A 27,965-nucleotide genomic window follows, 5' to 3' on the forward strand; every position below is an offset into this window, starting at 1 on the left:
AAGTCACCCTTCCAATTAACAATGCTTGCGGTAAAATAACGTCTCTTTACATATTAGATGTAGCGGTTAGTTGTATCTATAAAACCATCAGTTGCACATAACATATTGATCATCAGTACTCAATTCCCCTTTGGGAAATTTGAGTATTTTTGCGATATTTGGGTAATTAATGAACTACTTGAAATTTGTAATTCTATTTTAAATTCTAAATCAATTTTATTGTTTATATGTTCAATTTCAATCAGTGAATTTGATTCTTTGTACGCTAAAATAACAAACAAGCCATCTATTGGTAAAATACTGCCAAATGACTCAGGAGGGGATAGATTAATGACTATAGAACTATCTGTATATTGTTTTTCTCTTTATGATCTCATTATGTTGTAATTTCATTCATAGTATTGTTCAGATATCTGCATCATTCTGGATGAAAGATAAAGATTCTAGAAACAGTAGTCAATACTGATTAAATTCATTTCAAATAAAGTATCATTTAATATGATGAATTCATGTTCATACTTGTTTTGCTCACTGTCAAGTTTTAACGATGTTTGAAAGTAAATACGTCTTTGTCCTGTTTTACTGTTTGTTTGTTTATATTTTCAAAATAGAAAAATGAAACTGAATATAATGCGATGTATTTGCCTTATTTGTATGTTACTAATTGATGAATAAAGTGCCCATTAATTACTTCCGTTATTTTGTAAAAAATGAAGTTAGGGTCGAAGCGTAAGTGCCAATGACAACACCATATATATATATTGAAACATATATTAAATAAACAAAAAATGATTTTAATTTAATAATAACCTAGGTCTATTTTTTTTAACTTAAGAAGTGCCGAAGCATCTTATTATAGTTGCCGAAATATCCAATTTCAAGTGCCGAATTAACTACCGAGTACCAAAGTAACTAAAGTCCGAACATTCCAGATACCGAAATACCAAGGATTCGACAAACTACCTACAAGATCCTGCGTGAACTTTTGACGCTTGATTTGCCAGAAGGTAAAATCTTTAATTTCTTTTGTGATAAACTTTAGTCATTTAAATCCGAAACCATCAATCGTAGCTGCACGGTTTTGTTTCGAGAGATCAAAGGGCAGATTAGTCAGTGAAATAATTTAAAATGAGTTCGACTGAACACTGCAATTTTGCTGCGAATCTGAACAATTCCGTACGGGATAGATTTGTCTGCGGGCTAAAAAATAAAGGTATTTAGAAAAGATTGCTTACCGAAAGTAATCTGGACAAGGGCAGAAACGTTTTATTTTATCAAGTGTTGATAAGGAGACACATAGTGTGATTTGGTTAAGATCCCATATAAATGGAAAGAGAGTAAAAATGGAATTATATACTGGCTTCGGAGATAATGTCATGAATCAAAATGATTGCAATTAATATCTCAAACAGATACTGTTACCAACGAATAAAACTATAAAAACCTACATTCGCGAATTTATTAATCATATTTGGAGTGATGTAGTGCAAAGCTGGACTTTATGGTCAAAGAAGAGTGTTTGACCTGGATGTTGTCAAAAATAGTAGCAGACCACTACTGGGGATAAGTGTTTAAGCTAAATTGGTCATCGATAAAAGCAAGTCAAGTTGATGCTGCGGACGTAAATGTTAAAGCTTTAAAAGATAAAATCTAGTCAGACTTCAGTTAAGACATAGGTACAATCTAAGCGATTAAAGCACTTTTACTAATAATGGAAACTTCTTGCCCAAAATGTGTATACTCCAGAAGAGGTGTTTTTTAATCAGCCGAAAATTGAAAAGGAACTTGATAGATTGGCCTCTATAGAGTTGTGGCGAGCGTCAAATCGAGCAATTTATAAACACCCATTGTGCCGTCCCAAAAGCAAAGAACAACGAAACCCGAAGCTGTGATGGTTTTAAAGTAACAGTAAACCCAGTACTTCAAATCGATTAATATTATTTACCCCTTATCGAAGAAACGTTTTGATCCCTATGAAAAGGAAAACGATCCACCGAAATAAACATTAACATGTTTATCTTCAGATAAAGACAAGAAGAAATGTTAACATTCAGCACTCAAAAAGGGTTGTTCACAAGCCATCTATTAATATATGGTATTGCTTCAACTCCTGCAATTTTTCACATACCTGTTGAGCAAATAGTGTTTGGATATCGTGGTGTAAGGGTAATCTTGGACGACATGATTATCACTTCAGTAACTATGATTTTCATTTAGAGAACATTGAAAAAGTGCTACACGAATTAGAAGAATACAATAACAGAGTTTATCCTGACCTAAAACATACGTTTGGCAGCCAAAGCGTAAATTAAAATGATTTGCACACCGCTGAAGACAAAGCAAAAGCGATAGTGAACGCACCAGAAATAACCAATGTTAAAGAGTTGAGAGTTTTTCTTGGATAATACATTACTCAAAATTAATAAATATCTCTCATATAGCTTCATCCGTTTCGCCAATTACTTAAAACAGATGTGAATTGGATTTGGACAGATAAATGCAACAATGCTGATAAAAGAGTGAAAGAGATGATCGCATCGATTTTGCTCTTATTGACTATGATCCTACATAACCAATAATGCTCGCGTGTGATGCAAGTGCATATGGTATAGGATCATTTCTGGGTCACAAATTATTGGACGGATCAGAAAGACCAATAGCGTTTGCTTCGCGAACTCTCAACTCAGCGGAAAAGTACCATAGTCAAATCGACGAAGAAGCTACAGCTCTTGAGTGTAGTGTGAAAACATATTTTTACGTTGACACTTTCATACTTAAAGCGGATCCATAGCCACTTTTGTCAATATTAAACTCAAAGAAGGAATAGTTACCACTACTGGAGCAAGATTACAAATACAAGCGTTATTCAGGGTATGTGTATACAATTAAAGAACACTACAGCTGATGGGAACTGTGATTGACTTTCTAGGGTACAATGGAACGAACTTTAAGCGAACAATCTTGATGCAGCAGAAGAGTTTCTGAATTCCTTGATAACAATTCTTCAAGTTATTTCTTCCATGACGCCAAAAATGTGATTGAAGAACTAAATGAAGAAGACATAGGTATGGTGAAAATGAAGTATTTTGTAAGAAGCAATGTATGGTGGCCCAATTTGCACTCTGAGTTGAAAAACCTAAAGATGGTTTTCTTTTGTAAACAAGGCCAACAATTTTAACCATCGAGAAGCACCCTTAAATTTTGGTGGTAATACCATACAAAGTCATGGTCAAGAAAACATATTGATTCCGCGGGGCCATTTTAAGGAAATGTGTACCTGGTTCTGGTCGAAACATACTTACAATGATCAATTATCAATGTCATGAAAAAGACTACAGCCGTGTTAACAATAGAAGTGATACGGGTTATATTAGGCGATTAAAGCGTTATTTGTTTTTTGACAAGCACACACTATAAACTGGTACATTTCTGATTTTGTTATATATAGGCCAAAAAGTTATAGCAAAATTAATAGAGCTTTTTCATTCAATTATTGTGTCAACAAGTACTAAACGTTCTAAATGAGTTGGTTGACGTGGATTTATGAATTAATATTTTTCATAAATTGCGCGCGAATATATATATATATATTTATTTATATTTCATAACCCATATGCTGAGCTCGCATTGATAAGCAAACAGAAACTCATTGACCTGATGATTTCAATAAATGGGGAATTAAGCCTTGGTTATAGTTGCACCTTCATGAGATGATATTTCATTTTAAAGAAGTTTGATATCTTTTTACATGCCAAATAGGCTGAAAAAAAGAATATCTTATAACGTCAAAATTATATTCATGTGACATTGTTTCATTTGCCTAGAATGTATATCACTAATGTTAATACGTATAATTCGTCTTTTTACCTCGTTCTTTCGAAGCATGTACACTATCACAACTCCATGGTATGTCCACTTTCTAAATACTTTTGTTCAATAGTGTCTCTATGTTTTCACATTTCTCTTAAGCATGCATCAATGCAACAGTAACAACCCTATTCCGATATTGACCACAACAACAGTCAGAATAGAAACAGACATTCTCTACTGTGATAGGAAGAGATTTCATGTAAGTCAAAAGACAAGTTCCCTCTTCACAAGAGCCCCGTTTTCCTTCAGTTTCATTCCACAAATTCCATGTCGAACTTGCGTTTTGTAAATAATAAAAGGAAAGATTTTAACAATTGAGCTTTCTTTTATAATAAATTTTACTCACAGGAGAACATGGAATCGGTAAAACAGCCTCTAGATCAAATGTTGCAACATGGTAAGACTTGTCTTGTTTTGCACGAGACTTATCCAACTTTTTTTCATCTCTAGCTCTGTTTTTTCTTTTGATAGGTATTCAAACGCAATTTTCAAATCGGTGGTTAGCTCGCCTGCTATCTCCTTATTTCTATACAAAGCGCACGGCTGAAACTGGTCCTTCTCGGTTATATGGAATGAATAGTTAAACTCCTCACAGAAAATTGTACGATACATTGAACTTGATATGTATTGCCTGCCCGTTTCTTTACAGTTTTCTTTGTATAATTAATACAATTTACTTATATTTAAATCGTAGAAAACGCCTTTTAGTGTCTTGGCGTGTGTAATGTGCTTCTACAGTAGGAAATGATTCTATATGATTACGAACATCTTCTATGATTGCATCTGGGGTTTTGTTATGGGGAGTGTGCTTTCCACGCCTGTCAAAGGAAGCAAATGTTCCTGAAGATAGTGATTTTAGTGCTGTATCTATCATTCTGCCACCAACAGCGAACGTCTTCTGGAAGAAAGCTTTGCAAACATATTTCGTATCAAAGTGATATACTCTGGAAATAGCTCTGCGCTTTGATGAGTGTGTCCTTACACCACTCGGCACATCCCCCGTTAATTGAAACTGTAAAATATTGAAAACAATCCTGACATATAACCTAATAGTATTTTCTCTTTGAATTCAAACATCCTCTTAAGTTTCAAAGAAAATTCATAATTAAATGTTTATCATTAACAACACAGTTTTCACAGAAATGTATCATAAAGTATGACTCTAGAGGAGGTTTGAATTGTTTTCACAATTATTCACGTCAGTCATTCTCAGACCTACGGCCTTTTGTATCAGTTCGGATTCCATCCATTCGCTGTTTCTCTTTCCTTGGCCAATCAAAAGATATGTTACACCAACCATCGATAGATGAAGCATTTAGCACAACGGGTAATTGACAGATCGGGGATGTGTGTACAAGGTGATAAGAAAACATAGCCTAGGGGCTCAACTCCACAGGTGAGTAAATTAGCGCTAATCCCCTTGAGTATCAGGGGCAATAAATCACATCTGCGCATTTGTATTGCGGGGAAGTGTACTGTGGGCCCTTTCATGTGAGTAAAAATTGCAATAGGCCCATTATTAAAAAATCATAACTCGACAGCAAGCTGGGGGCCCGGGTCCCTGGGCCCAGTGCCTGGGTACGGGCCTGGTGATGTAGCCAAAATTCAGAGGTTTTATCTCGAATCAGCCTATGAAATATTCGAAACTTTTCACGCGTGTCTGCTGACGTTATGTAAAGTCATTTACGGTGAAAAGCTGTGTAAAACAGCTATGTCGAAAAAAGCGCATTAGTGCTCTATACCTATGTTTAGGTCAGAGTTGTTGACACCGTGTGAACTGCTAGGGTAACAAGTAATGCATAAACAACAAAGTACGGGTCAACGGGGCTGTCTTTATGACTACCTAATTCGTGAGTAAAACGTATTGCTCGCAGATTGATTTTTTATTTATGTTCATCAATTATCTGATTGTACAGGGAATTTTCATCATATCATTATATTCTTAGTGAGATTTTCCAACAATTTAATATGATGGTGATTGCAAAATGTTTTTATATTCAGTTCTCATTACCATTTTTATCATACTTTCTATGCTTTCTGAACGTTCAAAAAGGACCATGTTGTTGTTTTTTTGTCTAAGTTATCTCTATAAAATAAATAGGATGATAAAAAGTGCACACAAATCTCTACCCGTGCGTTATGACAAACTCTTTATAAATTTAAATGGCGTGTGTTCATTTCAAACATGCGATTTATTTTGAAAAATGAGTTGCGTCTTAAATTATGCAATAGCGAACAATTTCAGTACCGTCCGCGCTTTGATCCACTTTTGTGAATGCTACATAACCACTGTTGTACAATCGGACACAAAATCGTGCAAAGAGAGCGTGCAATGAATTTCCACGATCAACACGATTAACAAGATGCACTTCAAGATCCGATAAACCCGATAACGTGTGATAAGATCGCCAAGATCAATCCACGATTGTTATCATAACGCCAATCGAGATAGTGGGAACATAACGCACCTATACATGTATTTCAACAAGAACGCTAAACTATTATGTATATATTTGAGTTATAAAGTACACTTGCATTTACTTGCAGTAAATAAAATACAAATATTATACCATGCATGACATAATGTATTTTATCACATGCCATACCCTTTTTCCCAAGTAATATTACCATTACATATAGTTTTAGCTAACACATGTGTAACCTACTTTTTAAGCGTTTTCATTGGCTTAGTTTTCGCATTTTGTTTATTTGCTGAAATGACGTTGCAACGTGAAAGGACGTCACGAAATGTAAACAACATTCGAGATGTATAATTATGTTTAAGATAAGATCAGTTTTATTTAAAGTCGGCAAGACAGCAACATATACAACATAAGCTCATGTGAGCTTTTGAACCGACTATAAAATATAAAGGCTCGCTTACCAACAAAATTGCTAAACTCGTTTAATAAAATATGGTATGATATGACAACGAGTGCCAGATCCTATATATGTAAAGATATATTACATCATTACGTAAATGTGAATGTTTTATATGGATTACTTATGACTGCACACTTTTGTTGAGCTAGTAAAACTTAGAGAAGTAAAGTCAGTACATATAGTAAATATTTACATAATTGCGTCATTAGTCAGAGATAATATTAGCCTTGGAAAGCTGGGCTAAGTGCATGCACGTTAAGTTTCATCCCAATTTAGCATGGGCAGCACGCCAAGCTTATCAGGGACGACACTTTCCATTAATAGGAAGTCTATTTGTAACGAAAATCCAGTTACTGCGGAAAGTGTGGTACCTGATAAGCCTGTGGAAACTACACTGGCTATTTTTGGATGGCATTGTATGCACTCGATTAAGCAACTTTTCCCCCGAACGAGGCTCATACCAGAATACACAATTATATAATTCATAACTTTTTATCATTGAAGGCACTACTGAAATTCTGATACAATGTTTGTATATAACAAAATACTTATTAATATCATGCACACTTATACATGTTTAGTTTTCTCTAGTCTCTATAACGCTCAAAATCAACGAACATTTCGTTAAGTATTTTGTAAAATAAACTAAACACCTAAACAATCAGTGTCCCTTATAGCAATAGCCAAAATTTAAACGCTAGATGTGGTATGATTACATAGATTTTTGTAGATACAAAATGCTCATTTATATTTATTTGTGGCCACAATTAATTCCCGTGAACATATCTATTCATACGACACACGAACACCATTTCATTGTTCATGTGTCGTTTGAATAGATATGCAAAACAATAATAAAAACGAACATTTTGTATCTACAAACATCTATTTTACCAGACCACATCTGACGTTGAAATTTCAGCAATTGCCATAAGCAACACTGATTTTTAATTGGTTAAGTTTATTTTACGTACAATTGTACGAAATTTTCGTTGATTTTGAATAGTAATGTTACTTTAACGTGAATTAAATCGGATAGCAAATATTGCAGATTATTTATGAATTGTGCGATAGTTGTATGGCTTGTTGTGCATTCTTAAATGTCAAAAGTATATGCATGGATTATAAACAATCCACATTACACGAAATAAGGAAAATGTGATTCATTGACAATTCAAATACCGTATGTCGATATACAGTACATGTGCATGTGAAATTAGTCGCGTTTATAATAAATCGTCATTTTTTTTTGGGGGGGGGGGGAAATGACGCAATAAGTGTCATTTTATGACCCCATCAATCAGCTGATTCATTATACGGATGGCAAAAAATGATGTCATATGACTAGATTTAAAGCTTGAAGGTCGTATAATTTTGAAGCAAAAGTTTTCTCGACTTTATTAATAATGAACAATAATTCAGTGGTAGAGTAAAAAGTAGTCCGTGCACGTGAAGGGCACGTGACAGGGCACGTGACAGGTATATCCCAAAGTGTTGAATACAGGCTAGTATATTCCATAAGGTGTTATACCGTCAATGTCGCGTTGAAAAGGGGATAAATGCACCTTGCTGTGCTTCATGATAAATTTCAACAGTGCGTGCATTAATTACCATTGTACATTATACATCCCTGATTTCATCTATGAAAAGTCTACATCTCAAAAACATAAGCATAATAGTAAACCTATTAAATCTCAACATACACTTCCTGAGATCTAAACTAAATGTTGGTTAATACCGGAAATAGCGGACGAAGTTTGAGACCTTGTAGGTGTCGCTCTCGATCCCAAACTCGTTGCAAAGAGCTAACAACTTTTCGCGGCAGACGTCGGGGTCGGTGCCAGAGACACCTAAGCTTCCGTACAGGTTGTCTTCCTGCATCATGTAGAACAACACATCGCCGTTATCTTGAAGGCATTTTATACGTTCCCGGAAGTGGCTGTCGTTTACAAGATGGCTGTGGAGAGACGGAAGTAACATTACTCCCATGAGGCGCTCGTACGGCTGGAACTTTGGCACGAACGGTTTAATGTCGCACGAGATCATGAACGCGCACATCGCGAGATCGACGCCGTACAGGCGCCTGACCCACTTGCGCAGAAAAGCATCACCCATCCGACCGTTGATCTCGATGAGTTTTGGTCCACTGGCCGTCATCTTCATTTCGACGTTGAAGATGCCGTCGGAGAGGCCTGAGATACAAATAATACTGCATAAAAATATGTTCACATAAGTATTATAAAAATTGACGTAAATAATGGATACAAAACAACTAGTAACAGTGCGCTACATGCTTCCCCTACATGTGATTATTTGTGGCAAGTTAGTTTACTATGGCCTGACAAGATCGGACGGAAGGACGCGAAATGTGACTGGTTCGCTACGCTATATATCGGGCGAACAACAAGTGGGTTCGACGAAAATGTGTAAGTGAATGTAATGTTCTACAAGGTCATACCTTTCAACGTGTTCATAAGGAACCACATGCACAATACTTATTTGGACATTTTTGCTATATTTGTTTTTAATTCCCACTAATCTGTGTATCTATGTGTTCAAACCCAATTGACTCGTTTCAAATCTTAAAAAAATAATTTCTGTTTTAAACTACCATTAGTAAATAAGTTTAAAAGATTTGTTATTTAACCAACAAGAGGATAAATTAAGATATCGACCTGAGTATTCTCGACTTGTTCTTGTTGCATTTTTTAAAACATGACATATGGCTTTTTTCACAGAAAAACTGCGAGCCCCGCGCGTATTTTAAGGGAAAATGGCGGGGGAGGGGGGCTCAAGCTTATTAATATCTCTGACCTATATTGATAAGATGTTTGTTTTTCTTATATTGGACTTTAAACATGTGCGTTAAGTATCATCAACTATTATCCTGTGCAGTCCGCATTCAGGGACAACACTTTCGCTTGTATTGTATTGTAGCTTTAAATTAAGTGTCTTCACAACGAAAACCAGAGTACGTAGAAAGTGTCGACCCTGATTAGTCTGATTGGCCAATACGTGGCTCAGTCCATACGAGTAATCCTGGTAATGCTATTGGCTCAGTCCATACGAGTAATCCTGGTAATGCTATTGGCTCAGTCCATACGAGTAATCCTGGTAATGCTATTGGCTCAGTCCATACGAGTAATCATGGTAATGCTATTGGCTCAGTCCATACGAGTAATCCTGGTAATGCTATTGGCTCAGTCCATACGAGTAATCATGGTAATGCTATTGGCTCAGTCCATACGAGTAATCATGGTAATGCTATTGGCTCAGTCCATACGAGTAATCATGGTAATGCTATTGGCTCAGTCCATACGAGTAATCATGGTAATGCTATTGGCTCAGTCCATACGAGTAATTCTGCTATTGCCGTAATTTACCGATGTCTACGCAGCACTTGAAGGCGGCCACAATCAGCTGTGCCTGGCGGTCCGGCGGCAGCAAGGACGGCGTAGTGGCAGAGGTTTCTAAAACAAACAAGGAACTTGGTTGAATGCAAACGCAGAAAGCGTTTTTCCAGATTAGTCTATGCGAATTGCATAGGCTTATCAGGAACGACACTTTAAGCACATGAATTAAACCCTGTTTACTCAGAAAAATGCCCATGTGCCAAGTAGAGCTGCAACGATTCGATCCGATTCATCGAAAATCGATTCGAAATGCTTCGATTCGATTCGATTACGATACCAAACATACCAAATTCGATTCGATTCTTTAACATATATACATATATATACATAAATACGTAAAGCGCGCTGTATTCCGACTATTTATTCAGGAAGGTGTAGGTTTTATCTTTACCTGTAATTACGACGCGCGCGATTGATTGCTTATTACTTTAGTCATTCAATCAATAAGCCCGTTACGGTCTACTTTCTGAAAAAGCGTCAAAATGGCTGAACAAGTTGTTGACGAAAAAATAAAATTATCAGATGCGCCTTAGAAGCTTAAATCAAAAGTGTGGCAGTATTTTGGGTTTCGGGATGGTAGCCCTACCAATAAAGCAAAGTGTAAACTGTGCTTCACGGATGTGGCGTACGCTTAGTCCGGCTCAACCACTAATCTAATTCAATGCAATATGTCAAACGCAAACATAACGTTGATTTAGCAAGACAAAGAGGTCGCACAAGTGCAACTACTCAAGTCGCCAGCCAGAAAAGTAGTTCTATTTCTGTTGGAGTTTTGTTAAGTTTATCAGAGAATGTGATTTGTCCTACAGGTAACAGGTGATGCTGTCATGGCACAGTGGTAGACATGCTTATAGCGGTTTTGGGTAAAGGTGTAATAGTGATAGTACTACCATTCAACTGATTCCAGATACGTTCTTATGATTATTTATTTATTTTTTATATTATTGTGTAATCAACACAATCTTCTAGTCAGAAGTTTTTATATTAAAATGGAGTCCTAATATGCTATTCTTTTTAATGTGTTTTATTGAAATCACATTTGAACAGAAATGTTAATTTTGAGGCATAAGAGTGAATATATGATAAAACTAGGTTTGAAGATGAATCGAATCGAAAAAATCGGTATCGGAGTGTCTGAAATCGAAATCGAATCGAATCGAGCTGTTGGTGAATCGTTGCAGCTCTAGTGCCAAGCTTTATCTGGTACTCGAATATTGCAATATCGGCCACACTTGTACAGTGAAGCTGACAATTGCACTTGCAACAATCACGTATCAATTAAACGCCTACAAATATTCATTATGGGTACCGAATGTCTTATTTATATAAACTTCAATGGAGCCGTTGAAATATTTTCATTTACGAAAATAAACTTAACTCATTGAAAAATAAAATAGACCTCGACATTCAGCTTGTCGAGGAAAATGGCGCAACATCTCCCAGTTTTATTATGCGATTTTTATCTACACTACTCCGATAGTCAAATCCAAATTATGATGAGTTTACACTGTTTAAATAAATATCACCATCAAACCATGCAGTCCTTCTGACATAGTTAACCCACGCAATCCCAGTTTCTAAATGATCACATTATCAATCAAATGTTGTCACAAGGTAATTTTCATAAATAATTATGTTCATCTAACTAAATATAAAAGGCTGTATGTACAGAATTAGAAAATACCAACCAACGTAATACGATGTGGTCAAACGACATTTGAAATGTCATTTTGATAACGAAATCAATACAAAGTGAAACACTTATAGCTACAATACCAAACTAAATCAGAAGGGACCAACCCCTGAAAGACGGGAAGTTAGTGGGTCCGTTTTCGGAAATGAACGCCCCAACGAGCTTGTTCCCGTAGATGACCACGTCAACGTCATGCTCTGTGCCCCCGTAGAACTCCATGACGAGCGTTTCCGGCCCGAACCCCAGTCCTAACCCAGGGTGGTCGGCCTCCTTTTGGAAGCAGTCGATGGTGGCGCGATGTTGCTACCTTAGCTCCTCGGCGCTCGCCACGAGCGTCGCGCCGAATGCGTTGTTTCCGTGCTCTAGCTTCAGCATAAGTGGGTAGCTCACCCTGCAGGAACGCAACGGAAAAATAAACACACCGTTTTACGATAATGTTTTTGATAAATTTCATATATCGTTCTATTTCCTTTCTACTATACCTAAGTTACCGCGCTTTTTTCCTAACCGGAACTTACTGGTTGCAGATGGCGTCGATGTCGGCGGGTTCCCGGATGAGGTAGCTGGGCGAGGAAAACTGGCAGGTCTTCACCAAGTGGGAGACTGGTGTATCCTTCTTATACACTGCCGACTGCGTTCGACTTTTCTTTTTAGCGTTAAGGGCTCCTTCCACGCAGGCGCCTTAAGATAACATATACAATTTATATGTGTTTTATTATGTATTATTTTTGTTTATAGGCCAAAACAACAGGTGGGCACCCTGGACGTTGCCAATTAATATGTTGGAAACATTATTTTTCAACAATTCACTCATTATAAGTTTTTTTCAAATAACGTTCATTGATCGACCATTAAACAACAGTTTGCATTAATTATGCGTTGACGAAACTGTTTTCTCTCTACAGTTGAACCCTGTACACTAACGAGTATCGTGATAATTTTTGGCGATGATATTTTCATAAAAGGGTTTTAATTTAGTTTTAACCCTGGTTACAAGAGTGGGGCATCGCGGATGGGCTGCGTCTATCAGGTGGTTTCCGGTCAATAGCGTTAGTTTGCATCGACCAATCTTAATTGAAATGAGATAAAGCAAGCTTGTATGGAACCCTTGTTTGTAAATGTATTAGATTCGATTCAATGTCAATGCAATTTTCAATTTAGAAATAGAATTAAAATTTTTCATAAATAGCTTGAGTATTGACAAAGATAATGCACTTAAATCTTGTACAAAGGTAGTTTGTAGGAAGACCTCGCTTTGGATTGCAATTAGTTCCTATTGGGTCGAGGTCAAGGTCACTATAACTGAACAAAACAACAACAGCAACCATGCTGTTTCCTGTCAATAAAATTAGTATGTATCTGAAATATTAATAAAACTTATGACATAGCACGTATGCGTGGGGACCTAGCTGGAGATTTTAAATGGGGCTCTTCGGGTAAATATCAAAATCAATGTTATTAAAAATACACATTTGGATATCGCTGAATAACTAGACTTTGGATGGAATATTGCATTGGAATATAGTTTGTATGTTGCCGCTTTTTGTTTTTATGCAGACCAGCATAGTTTTAAAGTTTGGGTCAGTTTGTTAAAGGCCAAGGTTGCTGTTACTAATAGAAAACAACAGATTTCTCAACAGTTAAACTTGAATACGGGTAAGTTAGTTTGCTTATTTTTGTGTGTGCGTAACATGTGCATCTAGCCTGTGATTCCATTTAGTGCCAGCATGGTCAAGATCAATGTTAATGTTAGACTGTGACGTCAAAAAAATATACTTGTGCCTCTGAAAAGAGCGAGTTTTGATGGTAGGTATTTTTCTTAAAATTGTTTTCGTAAGCAGTTTACATGCAGACCAAGAATAGGATCGCACATCATTTTAATCAATAAACAATACGTTGAAAACCTCGGTATGTTGCGTTCCCTTGTTTTTGCTTTACTAATCTGCTTAGGTGAATACTTACACGTTATGAGTCCTTTTAGCGTATTTGTGCATGAGGTCTATCGAGGTATCTTGCCTGTACGCATTTCATCCAGATCTTTAATTTACAATGAAAAACATAACGAATAGTATTTATCGAAATTGCATAATATTCGGATTAGTCTTTACTCAGCCTTTTCCCACGTGAAAAACACGTACGCGTTTTCGTGACATCAACACGTCAACAAAATTCAAAACAAGAAACCGTCGTAGACGGTTGATGCTCCCCAAAGTTTTTTTATTGCAATATTGCACTATTCAGATATATTCAGATAAAAGGGAACGTCTAGTAGTTGGGGGGACAAGAATTGCACTATATGTACAGTTCAGAAAATTTCAAAGGGTCATAACTCTGTGGAAAATCATCCAAACAGAACCCGCTGATAATTGCACATCTCCTCTTGGTAGTAAAGCTTCCCATAAAGTTTCATTGAATTCCGGTCTTTAGTTGCTTAAAAATAGCCCGGACAAAATTGTGCACGGACGGAAGGACACACGGACAAACGAAGCGGCGACTATATGTTCCCCTTAAAAACTTTTGGGGAGCATAATTACCACGGCCGAATTTATAAACATCGAGTGAAGTATCCAAGAGACGTTATAGGTGTTAATTATGATAAAGCCATAATGCTTATAAATGCAAAATTAATTCTAATTTACGCTTTACACTTTCCCTCTCAGAAGAAAATACAAAATGGCTAATTGCAAACAGCATAGAACCAAAACAGCCTACGAGATGCTGTTTGCTAATCATCAGTATCTTACGGTTGCAAATGAAGCCTTTTAAACTTGAAGCTAGTAAAAATGTATAAAATTAAATTTAACTTTTGGGACTAGACATGCGTCAAAATACGTATCTAAGAGGTGAAGGTATAAATATAACGATTGCGCAACTATACAGCGCTGTTTAATGAAAACATTGTTTTTCAGAAGTTTTGTAGATCTTAAAATTTAGCCCTTGCATTTTGCTGAACAATTTCTTGGAATTTCCAACCCTGTTTTCTTTATAATAGGCTCCGACTAAAGGTTGATGCAGAAAAACACACACTTATTTTTCGTATTTGTTTATGGTAAAAAAGTCGAGGATAGTATACGGATCAAATATATTGGGCAAATGATGAGGTGTTCGGAGGCGATTGGTTAGGGAGGTGCGTTTCTAAAGGAAGACGATTGTTTTGCCGCAGCGGACGTTATTTAAACCCATGTTCATAATACTCAATAGGCTTTCGAACAGATGTTCGTATTTTGAAATATTTCTTTAAATAAATGTACGCACAAAATTGTAATAATTGTAATCATTTCCAATAATTATACTTAGAAGAAACAGTATAAAATAGGAAATGTTCTTGTCCTGAAGTTCGGACCCGGGAAATCTAGACACTTAAACTAATTTTCTACCACTACACCACTGATGCTTTTGCATTTGGAGGGTAGTTTAAACTCTATGTCGGTAATAAAAGTTTTTGCAAAAGAATTCGATTAAAAACATTGCAAACGCTTTATTATATTTCCGATTTTGATTGACGATTATCAAAAAACGAACTTATTTGTTTTGTATTTAATCAGGGGTGCTATTTTTCTGGTATTAATAAAGCGCATTCATTATGTCTTGCATATACGACACTTAATATAAATTTGTCATTCTGCCGAACTCTGAACAAGAAGTCTATTTGATGCGAGTGATACGCAACGAACCTCGTTGATGTATCGATCATCAATTAAATTGTAGTCTTTACTTTTACGGGGGAAGGGTTCCATGTATAATAGCTCGGTGTAGTCCCAAGCTGGCACTTGGTACCTGCAGTACAATTTGTATACGGAATGATATAAAGACCCAATAGACTATTAGTTACTAGAAATAAAATGCTAAAGAATAAGAACAAGCCCAGTAAAATAACAATACTTGTCTTTTCTTTACCAAAAATGCAAGATTCGAGGGCGGATTTTCACATGCTAAAATATGTGTAAATATACACGTTTTCAACGGGCGGTTGGGGGTACGGCTAAATTCCAGCCCTCATAATAGCATAACAATCGCTGACCACCTACCTCGCGCTCCCAGGATCTCCCGCACCATGGCGGCCAATGGCACCGCGTCCTCCCAGAACGTAAGGCAGCCGTCCACCTGGAGGTCTCGCTGCTTCAGGAGGCGGACGATCTCGGTCGCATGGCGCCTGTCGTTTGCGTGGTCGCCTTTGTCATCGTAGTGGATTAAGACGTGCATTAGGTCCTTGTTGCTGTGGTTTGGGTCCGGATCCACCATAACCAGCTGTGTGCGAGAAATATGGTTAAATGATATTGGGAAAACACCAACTCCAGTGTTACGTTATTAATTACGATAAACAATCACCTGTCCCTGCGTTTTATACGGAATAATTATCGAGTTAAAACATTATACATCGCGTTAAATTCAGAATAAATAGCTTATAACATGGTCACATGAGAACCGATGGAATAAACAGTTTTTAGTTGTGAGCGATGGCTCAAAACTAATGTAGAGCGAGTTTTGCAAGTCAGTCTGCTACTAAACACGATATCGTCTGCTCTACTACGCTAGCAACGATAACCACCGCATCTGCCTGTTTATAGTTCACCACTGGTACACTGCAGTGTGTGTATGTAATCAATAGTATTCTTAGTGTTCCTAGATAATCTTAAAATGTTAATTCTGCAAATTCTGCAGTGTGAAACGCCAATGTGAGATATAGTAAAGCATCATCGTGCTAGTTTCTTATAGCAGACACTAGAATCGGCAGAATAAAACATTAAGTAATTCAACAACTATCAGTAATCAAGTGTATCTAAAAAATGCACAACAATCAAGACTCAGAGATGCGCATGTATTACTGCTGCTGAGTTGATTCTTGACGCGCCATACATTCATTATTTCATTAACCTGGTATTTTCTTCATTTATTTATTTTATTAGACCACGTGACCGAGTTTTTGACCTCAAGTAGCCCATTATAATTTTGTCCGAGATATCATTGGACATTGGATGATTGTTCCGATCAGGTGACATTAAGATTGGCAAATACATTATCATCAAGTGTGTTTACAAGGTTTCACTAACATCATATAAAGAAACTGCCTAACCGGTATTGTGTCATATGCATGTAGATAACACCAAACAATGGGACTTTTAAAAGTCTTGAAAATATTTTACTAAAGACATACACTAACTTATTATATTATAAAAGACTTTTAACGCTAAGCATGCGTTGGTTTTCAAGAAATATCTCTTTTTTCACAAATAAAACAGCCATATTATAAAGAGAATTTAAATGTACATTTATACCACTTTTCTTCGCCATCCTCCATATTCTCCTCTTGTGAAATCCGCCCGCATCTAACGCCAGTATTGTCTTCCCCGACATAAGGAAATACTGAGATCTGGTCAGAGCGGTCCGCACGAACGGGCGAACGGACATACCGTCCAAACCACCACACTCGAATTTGTTTGGATGAGAAACTTTCAAGACGGCCATATCTTTATCGCTGATATCGTTTCCGGCTGTCTTCAGAATTTTTTCCACTGGTCGCACAGTTCTGTTTTGTTCTACAACCATTCCGTCCGCGAATGATGCGAAATTATCGCGCACTGCAGCGTAACCGATGTACTTGTGCGTATCCATATTCACCGCTACTGCCGTCACTTTGCCGTTGCACTCCGTAAGAACGAAGTCGATGCCTGGATGGGAACAGAAACGTGCCTTTCTAATATTGAACTAGTGTAACGCCAGTAATGCCCAGATCGACTACGATTTTAAAATATACCGGTAACACAAGCATAGCTGGGGAGTTTCACAAGTATAACCCATCGCCACAACAGTACAACAACTGTGATGATCATTTTGTTATCCCCACGCTTTTTGAAAAAAAAGTGGGGATATTGTGGTTATCTCCGCCGTCCGTCCGTCCGTCCGTCTGTCTGTCTGTCTGTCTGTCCGTCCGTCCTGGCCACTATATCCTCCTACACTAAAAGCACTAGAACCTTGAAACTTACACACATGGTAGCTATGAGCATATGTGCGACCCTGCACTATTTGGAATTTTGATCTGACCCCTGGGTCAAAAGTTATAGCGGTTGGGGTGGGGCCGCGTCAGAAATTATCACTCATTTTTTTAGGTTATTTTACATTTACTTCTTTATTTCTACACCGATTCACTTAAAATTGATACTGGACCTCTCTTATGACAATACGGTCAATCTCAACCATGCATGGCCCCATTCCCAACCCTGGGGCGCCCCGCCCACATAGGCCACACCCACCAAAAATTTCCATTTACTATAATTTTTTTCATTTCTACACGGATTCACTTCAAATTGATACTGAACTTTTGTTATGACATTAGGGTCAATCTCAACTATGCATGGCCCCAATCCCAACCCTGGGGCGCCCGCCCACATAGGCCACACCCACCAAAAAATTCCATTTACTATAATTTTTTCATTTCTACACGGGTTCACTTCAAATTGATACTGAACTTCTCTTATGACATTAGGTCAATCTCAACTATGCATGGCCCCATAACCAACCCTGGGGCCCCGCCCACATAGACCACACCCACCCAAAATTGCCTTTACTATAATTTCTTCATTTCTACACCGATTCACTTCAAATTGATATTGAACTTCTCTTATGACAATACAGTCAATCTCAACTATGCATGGCCCCATTACCAACCCTGGGGCGCCCCGCCCACATAGACCACACCCACCCAAAATTGCCTTTTACTATAATGTCTTCATTTCTACACCGATTCACTTCAAATTGATACTGAACCTCTCTTATGACAATACGGTCAATCTCAGCTATGCATGGCCCCATTACCAACCCTGGGGCACACCTAGGTCAAACATTCGGCGTGGGGATACGCGTCGGCCTCTGCCGCGCCATTTCTAGTTAAAAATGCATTTGATATTAATATTAGCATGGCTCTGGGAAAACGCAGCATAATTCACGTGAGTTAAGTGTTTTGCTATATTAGCCGGTGCAGTCCGCACACGCTTATCAGCGACGGCTATTTCCACTTCTATGGAATTGTTCATTTAAATCAAGTATCTTCTAAACGAAATGCCAGTCTTAGCGGAAAAAGTGTCTCTGATAAGCATTTGCAGACTGCACAGGCTTACCTGGGCAGCCAGTTTACGATCAACAATTAAGCCCCAATTTCCCAGAGCGATTCTCATAACGTAACGGGAAGGGGAAAATTAAATATTGTTATGAGATTTAAGCGGCTTAAACTTGAACAAAATAATTTCAAGTGTGTTCTCGATCCTTCTTTTTTTAAATAAGGCCGACAATGCGAATAATATTCGACTTGATTTTACTTCTGCCGGAACCTAACTCACCAATGAGGTCCGTTTGCGCACGTGGCTCCACCCTCTCCTCGTCTGACCGTTTACTCTCGCGGTCCATGATTAACTGAAGCGCCTTCTCTGCGTGCGCGCGCATTTTAGTCTGGAATTCCGAGATAAACGTTTCGTCGACAATGTTCAACGTTTTCAGCACGGTTTCGAGGGACATTGGTACCGTCTCAGCACCTCTGATGTCGATTTGTTTGTTGAACATACTGCAGATCGGCTTAAAGAGAACGACTGACAATTATTTTCGAACAAACTTGCATACATCGGAAATAATTTCAACTCGGTCCCACAATTATGTCAGACCTTGTATAAAACTTGTAAGCTTGTACGAATTCTACATCACTTATTTCTATGCCTGCTGCAAATTGATCCGCGTTCTATGAAAACCGGGCTTAATGCATGTGCGCACAGTGTCATCCAAGATTAGCATGTGCAGTCCGCACAGGCTAATCAGGTACAAAACTTTCCGCATACATATACTTTTTTATATAAAGGAGGCGACTTCTAAACCAGTCTCCAATCTAGGCGGAAATTATCGTCCATGATAAGCCTGTGCGGACGGCACGGAAAATACGGGGTGACACTTCATGCACACGTATTAAGCCCCGTTTTCCAAGAACGAGGGTTATTTCTCCACATTGAGTGCACATCTACAGAAAAATGGAGTTAAGGTCAAGATAACAAAAAGGTATAGGAACAGTAACGGGTTATTAATTTTGAAAAAAAAACGATATAATGGTAGAAATCACATGCGCCGTTCTCAGAGTTTTTCCATTGCTCTCTGTTACAAATTGTCATTATTTACTGTTAATTATTCTAAAAAAATAATTATGTACTTTAAAAAAAGCAGACGACAGACCGGCGTGCAGACGGGTGTGTTGTCAAAATCTCTGCAGACGATCGCTCGACACTTTACGCCGAAATCCGGGCTGGGCGCCACCCACAGGTACTTTGCGTCCTCGGTCCTTCCGGCGCTCAGATGGTCGATGTAAGCCTCCACGAGAACGGAGTTTGAGCCTTGAAGCTCGTTCAGCATTTTCAGCACCGCGTCCACAATACAGGACCGGTCTTCAATGCTGAAAACCGAGGCGTCCGAGCTTCCCAGCTGTGTTCGTTTGGACGGTCTTATGAAAATCTGTAGGTAGTAGACTTGAAGGTAATCGAATATGATGATAATGTGGCAAAATGATTAATTTAAAGGGACAATACATTTCCATTGAAAAAAATCTCAACTTATTTTCCATGGAATTAAACACTCCTCTGTGAAAAAAATGCACATATACTTTAATATTAACAGTCCAACACTGTTTTTTTGTTATTCCATTATCGAAGCTAATGTCGATATATTGATTATTTGCAATAGATGCATATATATATATATATATACTTTAAGTGCATTCTGAAAAAATAAATAGATTCACTGCGAAACTCATACGATCAGAAACAACATTTACCCTTTTGCGGTTGTTATTGGACAACTCTTGCAGGAATTTTGAGACTTCTTTCGCCACAAAATCCGGACTGGTGTTCCTTTCGTACTCGTGGATGACGGCATTGGCAGGCACAGCAACCAGACTGTGTATCGGTTTGTAACAGAACGCGAGCGTTTCGGGCGTTGCTATGCCAACGGAATACAGGACACTTCGTGACCAAAGCCGGTCATTGATGAATTCACGGAGGTCATACGAACTGCTCATTGGACAATCCAAGTTTGCCTGAAAATATGTTATTTTCGATAACCCACACTAAATTTGCATACGTTTCTTTTTATGTTTTTAACTGTAATTTTGCTTCAAACTTAAAGCAAGAATCGTTGCACTGACTTTGTTCATAATAATTTTAGTGTACAATTAATTGACCACTTTGTAAAGAAATACCATTGAACACTGTTAAAATATGTGGCGTTAAACCCTATATGTTTCGCGAAAAAGGAATATAATTAAATAGATTGAATACCAATTACCATGCATGACAAGCATTTAAGCGATGTAAAACATTGTTACTGGCAAGATTTGGTGGGAAAACTGGGCTTAATGCATGTGTGTTAGGTGTTATCCAAGATAAGCCAGTGAAGTCCACACAAGATAATCAGGACAGACACATTCCGCTTTTATGGAAATTTTTGTTTACAGAAACTTTCTTCTAAATGAAAATCCACTCTACGGTGAATGTATCGTCACTGATTAGCCTGAGACGACTACACATACCAATCTGGGACGACACTTGACTGACGCACATTAATTGAGCTCATTTTTTTCCAGAACGCGACTCATATATTTGGATTACCCTGCATGGCTTGCAGAGTCCGTTACCTTAAGAAACCAAAAAATGCTGGTGGCTACATTACCTCAATAGTATGTCCGTCGTTTCTCTGTCCGCCAGTGGCCGCATGAGTAAAATAATTCACGAGATACGTTACTTGCCTCGGCGGCTCGAATTCGTCAAGGTAAGTTGCGCCGCCTGCGTAAAACGTGACGGCCTTGTGCACGTATAGAGTGTAAAGGCCCTGGTGTATACTAGAGGGGACCTTGGAGAGCCACGACGACGACAGGATCATGTAAAATGTGCCCGGCGCCTGACGCCCGCCTTGGATGCGGTTAAAAAATATGTATGGGTTATTGTAACTCATTCTAATTTCAACAATAATAATTACTTATTTGAATTTAAGGTTATAAAATATAGAACTACGTGAACATTCACGTGTACACGGCAATAACAAAGTGCAAATTGGCGAATCAAATTATCGCGCATGAATTTAATAACCAAGCATATACCCTCAATCATGTACATATACATACATATCAATATGAATTATTACCCTTAGCAACGTGTGTCAAATAAAATCTTCGCATACCTCACTTTTCAGTATGGATCCATAGAGGTTAGACAAAGCGCGTTACCTTCCAGGCATATCGACGTGGTATTCCCGGCCCGGTGTAGCACGGCCACCACCGCCTTCTCTCTGGGCGCGTCCTTGGCGGCCCGAGGGGCGCGGGTGCGATCCACGGTCTCGGGATACCCAAGCTCGAACAGATGGTATTGCAACTCGTGGTACTGGCTCGCGATGTCCGCGTCCTCACCGGGAATCTTTCAAATAGGTTGGTTGTATGTTACTAATGGGAAACCTATTTCGATACATAATACTTTCTGGTCGCCCTCACCCCTCCAAAATAACCACAACAACAAAACACACACACACACACACGCGCGCGCACAGGCGCACGCACACACACACACACACACACACACACACACACCAAACAACAACAGCATAGCAGCAAACAAATTAAACAAAACTGGGTGCTACATACAGCATTAGTCCACGTGGACACTGGTCCCAAATTTGCGTCCTGCTTCCATCCGACATTCGTGCTCGTCTTTGTAGCAATTTTAACGTCTTTCAAGTGGTCGACGTCGGTGTCATTTCCGGTGTTCACACTCGCTACGATGTCCATTGCTATATTTGATTGTCGGTCACGAATCGTGTATACGGTTTCAGTAAAAATTGTTTGTTCTGAAAAAAAGGCAGATCGAGCTAGAGTTATTTATCGCGTTAACATTATAAGAGTCGCGTTACAGCAACTAAAATGCGACAATCCTTTTAGCAAACGCTGAATTGTGAAGAACAAGAAGACGTTTGTGAAATTGAAAAAGCGCATCGAATAAAGTCGCGTGACTAAAATAAATGTAAAAAAACTAGTCAAAGTCTTGCAATACAAGGGCTGTGAACTTAAATCGTGCTATTACACTATAACATAAAAATCGTGATTCGCTGTTTGACTCGATTATAGCGATAGAATCCGGTGAACGGATGATGTCCGAACGGTTGCAGGGGAACGACGTAGTTATTCGTGACGATACATTAATAATTAGTGATGGCATCGAATACTTATATCGGTATTCGAATATTCGCAAATCCATTCAATCGAATATTCGAATATTCGCATAAAACGGCTGGATTGATTTAACTTCTATTTCTCAGTTTCGTATCCGGTAGGGATAATAAATATTTATTGACACAGAAAATTGAATATACAATTGTGGTGTTGAGAAATAGAAAGAAAATGTAGCTTGATTGTAAAAACAAACTTTAAAAAAGCTTATTTAGACGAAATATATCAGAAAAGAGTGAAACTTGTTCTGTGTTAACTTCCATTGTTTTGTAAGTTATATCCGTTTGCTGAATACGAGGCTGTTTATTAACGTTACTATCGAATAAATGTATCGCTGTCGGCTAATACTATGACTGATACTGTAATCGGGCACATATAGAAGGAAAACATTATGTCATAGAATGTTATTTTATTTTTAAAGTTTAAAGTAACGGTAGCATGTACGTGTATATAAAGAAACATATTAATAAGGCATGCACACACCAACTATTAAAGAACAAATATAAGGAAAAACATAATGTCATATAATTTTATTTTTATTTGAAATTTTAAAATAACGATATCATGTACGTTTATAATTGAAAAAAAAGAGTATTTGTTTGTTAATAAATGTTCATTTTGGGATATAATTTTAACAAGACCAAATAATAAAATGTTATTTATTATTATTATTATTATTATAGTCAGTCAGTCAGTCAGTCAGTCATTCAGTCAGTCAGTCAGTCAGTCAGTCAGTCAGTCAGTCAGTCAGACAGAGAGTCAGACAGTCTGTCAGTCAGTCAGACAGTCAGTCAGTCAGTCAGTCAGTCAGTCAGTCAGTCAGTCAGTCAGTCAGTCAGTCAGTTCATTAAACGAAACCATTCAACCATTCAGTTCATTTTACAGTATGTTGTATTTCGCCTCTAGATATGAAGTGATGATCAGCGTTAATATGTTTTCCATATTCACATTTATTGAGTTCTGCTTGGGGACGTTTTGAGATCGTATCGCAGAAAATCACGTTTACGAAATTTATAATAAAATAACGATATCATGTACGTTTATAAAAAGAAACATTTTAATGTCTTTTAAAACTGTGATCACAGAAGCTAAATTATTATTCGCCAGTCAAGTGAAGCCCTTAAATGGCACCTAATTAAAAAAAAGTATTTGTTTGTTAATAAATGTTCATTTTGGGATATAATTTTAACATGACCAAATAAGAAACTATTATTTATTATTATTATTATTATTATTATTATTATTATTATTATTATTATTAGTATAGTCAGTCAGTCAGTCAGTCAGTCAGTCAGTCAGTCAGTCAGTCAGTCAGTCAGTCAGTCAGTCAGTAAGTCAGTCCGTCAGTCAGTCAGTCAGTCAGTCAGTCAGTCAGTCAGTTAGTCAGTCAGTCAGTCAGTCAGTCAGTCAGTCAGTCAGTCAGTCAGTCAGTTAGTCAGTCAGTCAGTCAGTCACTCAGTCAGTCAGTCAGTCAGTCAGTCAGTCAGTCAGTCAGTCAGTCAGTCAGTCAGTCAGTCAGTCAGTCAGTCAGTCAGTCAGTCAGTCAGTCAGTCAGTCTGTCAGTCAGGCAGTCAGTCAGACAGTCAGTCAGGCAGTCAGTCAGACAGTCAGTCAGTCAGTCAGTCAGCCAGTCAGTCAGTTAGCCAGCCAGCCAGCCAGCCAGCCAGCCAGTCAGTCCTCTGGGTCATAAAGAAGTGTTTGCGTGTGTTGACTGCATGTATTCATTAAACGAAACCATTCAACCATTCAGTTCATTTAACAGTATGCTGTATTTCGCCTCTAGATATGAAGTGTTGATCAGCGTGTATATGTTTTCCATATTCACATGTATCGAGTTCTGCTTGGGAACGTTTTGAGATCGTATCGCAGAAAATCACGTTTACGAAATTGTTGTACACCATTAAGCTTAAAGTATGTGTGTAAGATTCCCATTAACTTCTATTTTATAGCTGACTGATGGAGTTTTACAACAGTTACGTCACGCATCGTATCATATCATAGTTTGTTATGGTTTTTGTGATTGAAAATAAGCATTTGTGCTCATTTCATAATTTTGAATATCCAGTCAGAAATATTGTGTTTCTGAATTATAAACTGGGCGTAAATCGTGTTAGGATTTAGGACATGGCGAAGTGGCACGTAATTGGTCAGGAAATTCTGAATGGTTGCTAAACCTTTTTTTATAGCCTTTTATATTAACATTAGATCAAATGAATAAAATATCTGGGGTTGAGTGTGACACCTTTTCTAAAAAACAAACACTAATTAAAACCAACGCTTTCGAATAAACGAACCACAAATACAAGCGTAAACGCTTATTACCTGTGATTTTAACTGTTAGTACAATTTGGAAAGGTGGTTTGTTCCGATATAAAAGGGGGTTTATTTCGCATTATGCAAAACAGTCTATCGAGAGTGTTTCTTCCGCGTATGCAAAATGTGAAAGGGGTTTCTTCCGCTATGCTGTTTTTAGGGAAGGGTGTTTCTTCCGGAGGGTATTTCTTCCGTACACCAACGCTGATACGGGCCGCAGTTTGACACGAAGAACGTCACATCATACACATTTATCCCAAATGATTTCGGGTGCCAATTAGTAAGCGGCTCGTAGGTCATTAAATATAAGGGCAAATACGTTTGAAAAAAATGCGAATATGCGAATATCAATTCTGTTATTCGAATACTGGCCATTCAATCGAATATTCGAATAGTTTTGCCATCCCTATTAATAATCAATGACACAGTTTATAAATACAACGACACTACACGATCAATTGTATCTGTCGGTAAAAGGTGATCATGTGATGCATTTCAACATGGTTTTCCGAATAAAGAACCTAGCAACAAAATAAACCTAAAGTGTGAGTTGGATACCGACCACGTTAATGATGACATTGAAGCAGAAGAAGCAACACCGAGCAGAAACCTCCCATTCGAAAACACTACACTAGGGCGAAGACGTACATGTTTCCTCGCGAATTTGTCATCGCCTAGGGATACGGCCGAGGACATACACATATTGTAAATAGTAATAAAATACAGTTAAGTGTTAGTTCTGTTAGCTGGAATATTGCTTGTGTTAGTAAGCACGCAAATAAAGCAAAATTTAAATAAGTTTGTATGTCCTTTGATATAGTGAATTAATGTGAAACATGGGTTGAACAGGGTTAATTGCTGAAAATAATTAAAACTATGTATGAACATTTTAAATCTTGTGTTTAGTCGTGTACAACATATTTAGAAAACATTAGTTATGCTGCCCGTCACGCCGTCTATGACAAATGAAGGTAATAGTTCTACAATTTTCCTTTCACTATTTGTATAAGATTTGGAACTTTTTTTTACAAAACAGCACAATTTCAGGCTTAAATATAGACGAAATAACATTAATTGTATGGTTATTTGGGGATGATATGGCACTATCAGGTAAATCATCAAAAGAAGTACAGAACCACTTAGATAAAATGTATCTGTATTGTTATTCCTCGGAGCTTAATGTTAACACTTCAACAATAAAAGTAATGATTTTTTTCAATAGGGATAACATTTGACAAGACGAAAATAGACACATAGTGGTCAAAATCTAGAATTCGTCGACAATTTAAATTATCTTGGCACGGTTTTTAATTACACTGTTACTTTCACTTTCAATCAAAAACATTTAGTTGGAAAAGCCCTTAAGGCTATTCATATTTTACTATATAAATGTTGAACAATATGATCTTCAGATGCAATAATATTGCCAGTTGTTTGATTATTTTGTTGGGTCTATTTGTTGCTATGCCTCTGAAATATGCGGTTTCAATAAACCAAAGAGATCGAACACATTCATTTACATTTTGCAAAAGACTGTTAAACGTAAAAATGAGCATCTGCAATGCTACAAAATATGGTGGAATGGGCAGATACCCATTGTATTTAAAACGATATGAACAAATTGGTAAGTATTGGTTTAAAATTATGAACCGTACAAATATTATTATACAAACGATGTACATCCCAAAGACTAAATGATAGTTATAAAGGATGCACAAATTGTCTGGGAAGCTTTAAACAATAATTAAACGATTACGGATGTTTTTAAAACAGCGAATATAACTAAAAGTCACGCTTTTGTATGCGAATTTAAGTGCAGAATTATTGACACATTTAAACAGGAAAGGTTTTGTAATATTATTAGAAGTTCTACTCTAGATATGTATTGGATATTTAAAACTCTTCTTGAATATGCATACTACTTAGATTTATTGCCAAATAGTCAACGTTTATATTTTTACAATTAAGGGCTTCTGTCCATCTCTTGAGAATTTAGACCGGAAGATACGCACGCAAAAATATCCCTCATGAAGAACTTAATTGCCGTTGTTGTAACCAACGGGATAAACAGGACGAACTCAATATCATTCGTGTTTGCTTATTTTTCCGGTAACTACGGCAACAATACAGTACACGTTTTTATTACACCAATCTATATGTTCTTAATTTTCTTAGTTTATTAACATCAACCTGTAAAGTTGCAAAATGTATTTTATGTAAATATAAAAAGAAAGCTATTACCATACGAAACACTATTACAAATACCACTTATTGAACTTTATAGTTTTCTGTACTTCCCTTCAAAGTAGTTTATTAATCACTTTCCAGTCATTCATATAATATGAATTATTTAATTTCTTTATGTCTTCTTTTTGCATGTTTTGTCAAACTTATATATTTAGTGAATGAAATGTAATAGATTTTCCTTACTGCCTGTAAAAATTATTATGGCTATTCTTTTTAACAAAATTGCTGTTCTCTTCGCTTATTTTGTTTCAAAATTCATTAAATATACACACGCAACACAAACACACACTACTTCTTTTAGTAC

The 27,965-nt window shown here is 37.3% G+C and overlaps 2 protein-coding genes across 2 annotated transcripts; both read right to left on the minus strand.

Annotated features, from left to right (window-relative positions):
* Window positions 1-7,439: 7,439 nt before the first annotated feature.
* On the minus strand, window positions 7,440-12,099 carry LOC127833595 (carnosine synthase 1-like). The gene is made up of 3 exons (XM_052358943.1): window positions 11,967-12,099; window positions 10,137-10,223; window positions 7,440-8,945 (listed from the first exon to the last, which is right to left on the minus strand). The coding sequence occupies exons 1-3, from the start codon at window positions 12,076-12,078 to the stop codon at window positions 8,485-8,487; spliced, it is 660 nt and encodes a 219-aa protein (XP_052214903.1). The 5' UTR covers window positions 12,079-12,099; the 3' UTR covers window positions 7,440-8,484.
* An 11-nt stretch (window positions 12,100-12,110) lies between these two features.
* On the minus strand, window positions 12,111-22,663 carry LOC127835878 (carnosine synthase 1-like). The gene is made up of 10 exons (XM_052362303.1): window positions 22,520-22,663; window positions 22,109-22,295; window positions 21,628-21,794; window positions 20,663-20,923; window positions 20,068-20,343; window positions 19,194-19,425; window positions 17,128-17,528; window positions 15,888-16,107; window positions 12,378-12,540; window positions 12,111-12,250 (listed from the first exon to the last, which is right to left on the minus strand). Exons 1-10 carry the CDS (start codon window positions 22,661-22,663, stop codon window positions 12,163-12,165), a joined length of 2,139 nt encoding a protein of 712 aa, XP_052218263.1. The 3' UTR covers window positions 12,111-12,162.
* Window positions 22,664-27,965: the final 5,302 nt, after the last annotated feature.

Source organism: Dreissena polymorpha, chromosome 6 (assembly GCF_020536995.1).
Source record: "Dreissena polymorpha isolate Duluth1 chromosome 6, UMN_Dpol_1.0, whole genome shotgun sequence".
In the NCBI taxonomy this organism is placed as follows: domain Eukaryota; kingdom Metazoa; phylum Mollusca; class Bivalvia; order Myida; family Dreissenidae; genus Dreissena; species Dreissena polymorpha.

Bases quoted from the DNA above. Each gene is read 5' to 3' on its own strand.
- LOC127833595 (XM_052358943.1), bottom strand. From the start codon at position 12,078: ATGGAGTTCTACGGGGGCACAGAGCATGACGTTGACGTGGTCATCTAC. The intron at 10,224-11,966 runs GTTGGTCCCTTC...TGTTTGTTTTAG, and splicing joins TAACTTCCCGTCTTTCAGGG to AAACCTCTGCCACTACGCCG. The intron at 8,946-10,136 runs GTAAATTACGGC...TTTGTATCTCAG, and splicing joins CAAGTGCTGCGTAGACATCG to GCCTCTCCGACGGCATCTTC.
- LOC127835878 (XM_052362303.1), bottom strand. From the start codon at position 22,663: ATGGACATCGTAGCGAGTGTGAACACCGGAAATGACACCGACGTCGAC. The intron at 12,541-15,887 runs GTAGGTGGTCAG...TGTTATCTTAAG, and splicing joins GGAGATCCTGGGAGCGCGAG to GCGCCTGCGTGGAAGGAGCC. The intron at 12,251-12,377 runs GTAAGTTCCGGT...GCGTTCCTGCAG, and splicing joins ATCGACGCCATCTGCAACCA to GGTGAGCTACCCACTTATGC.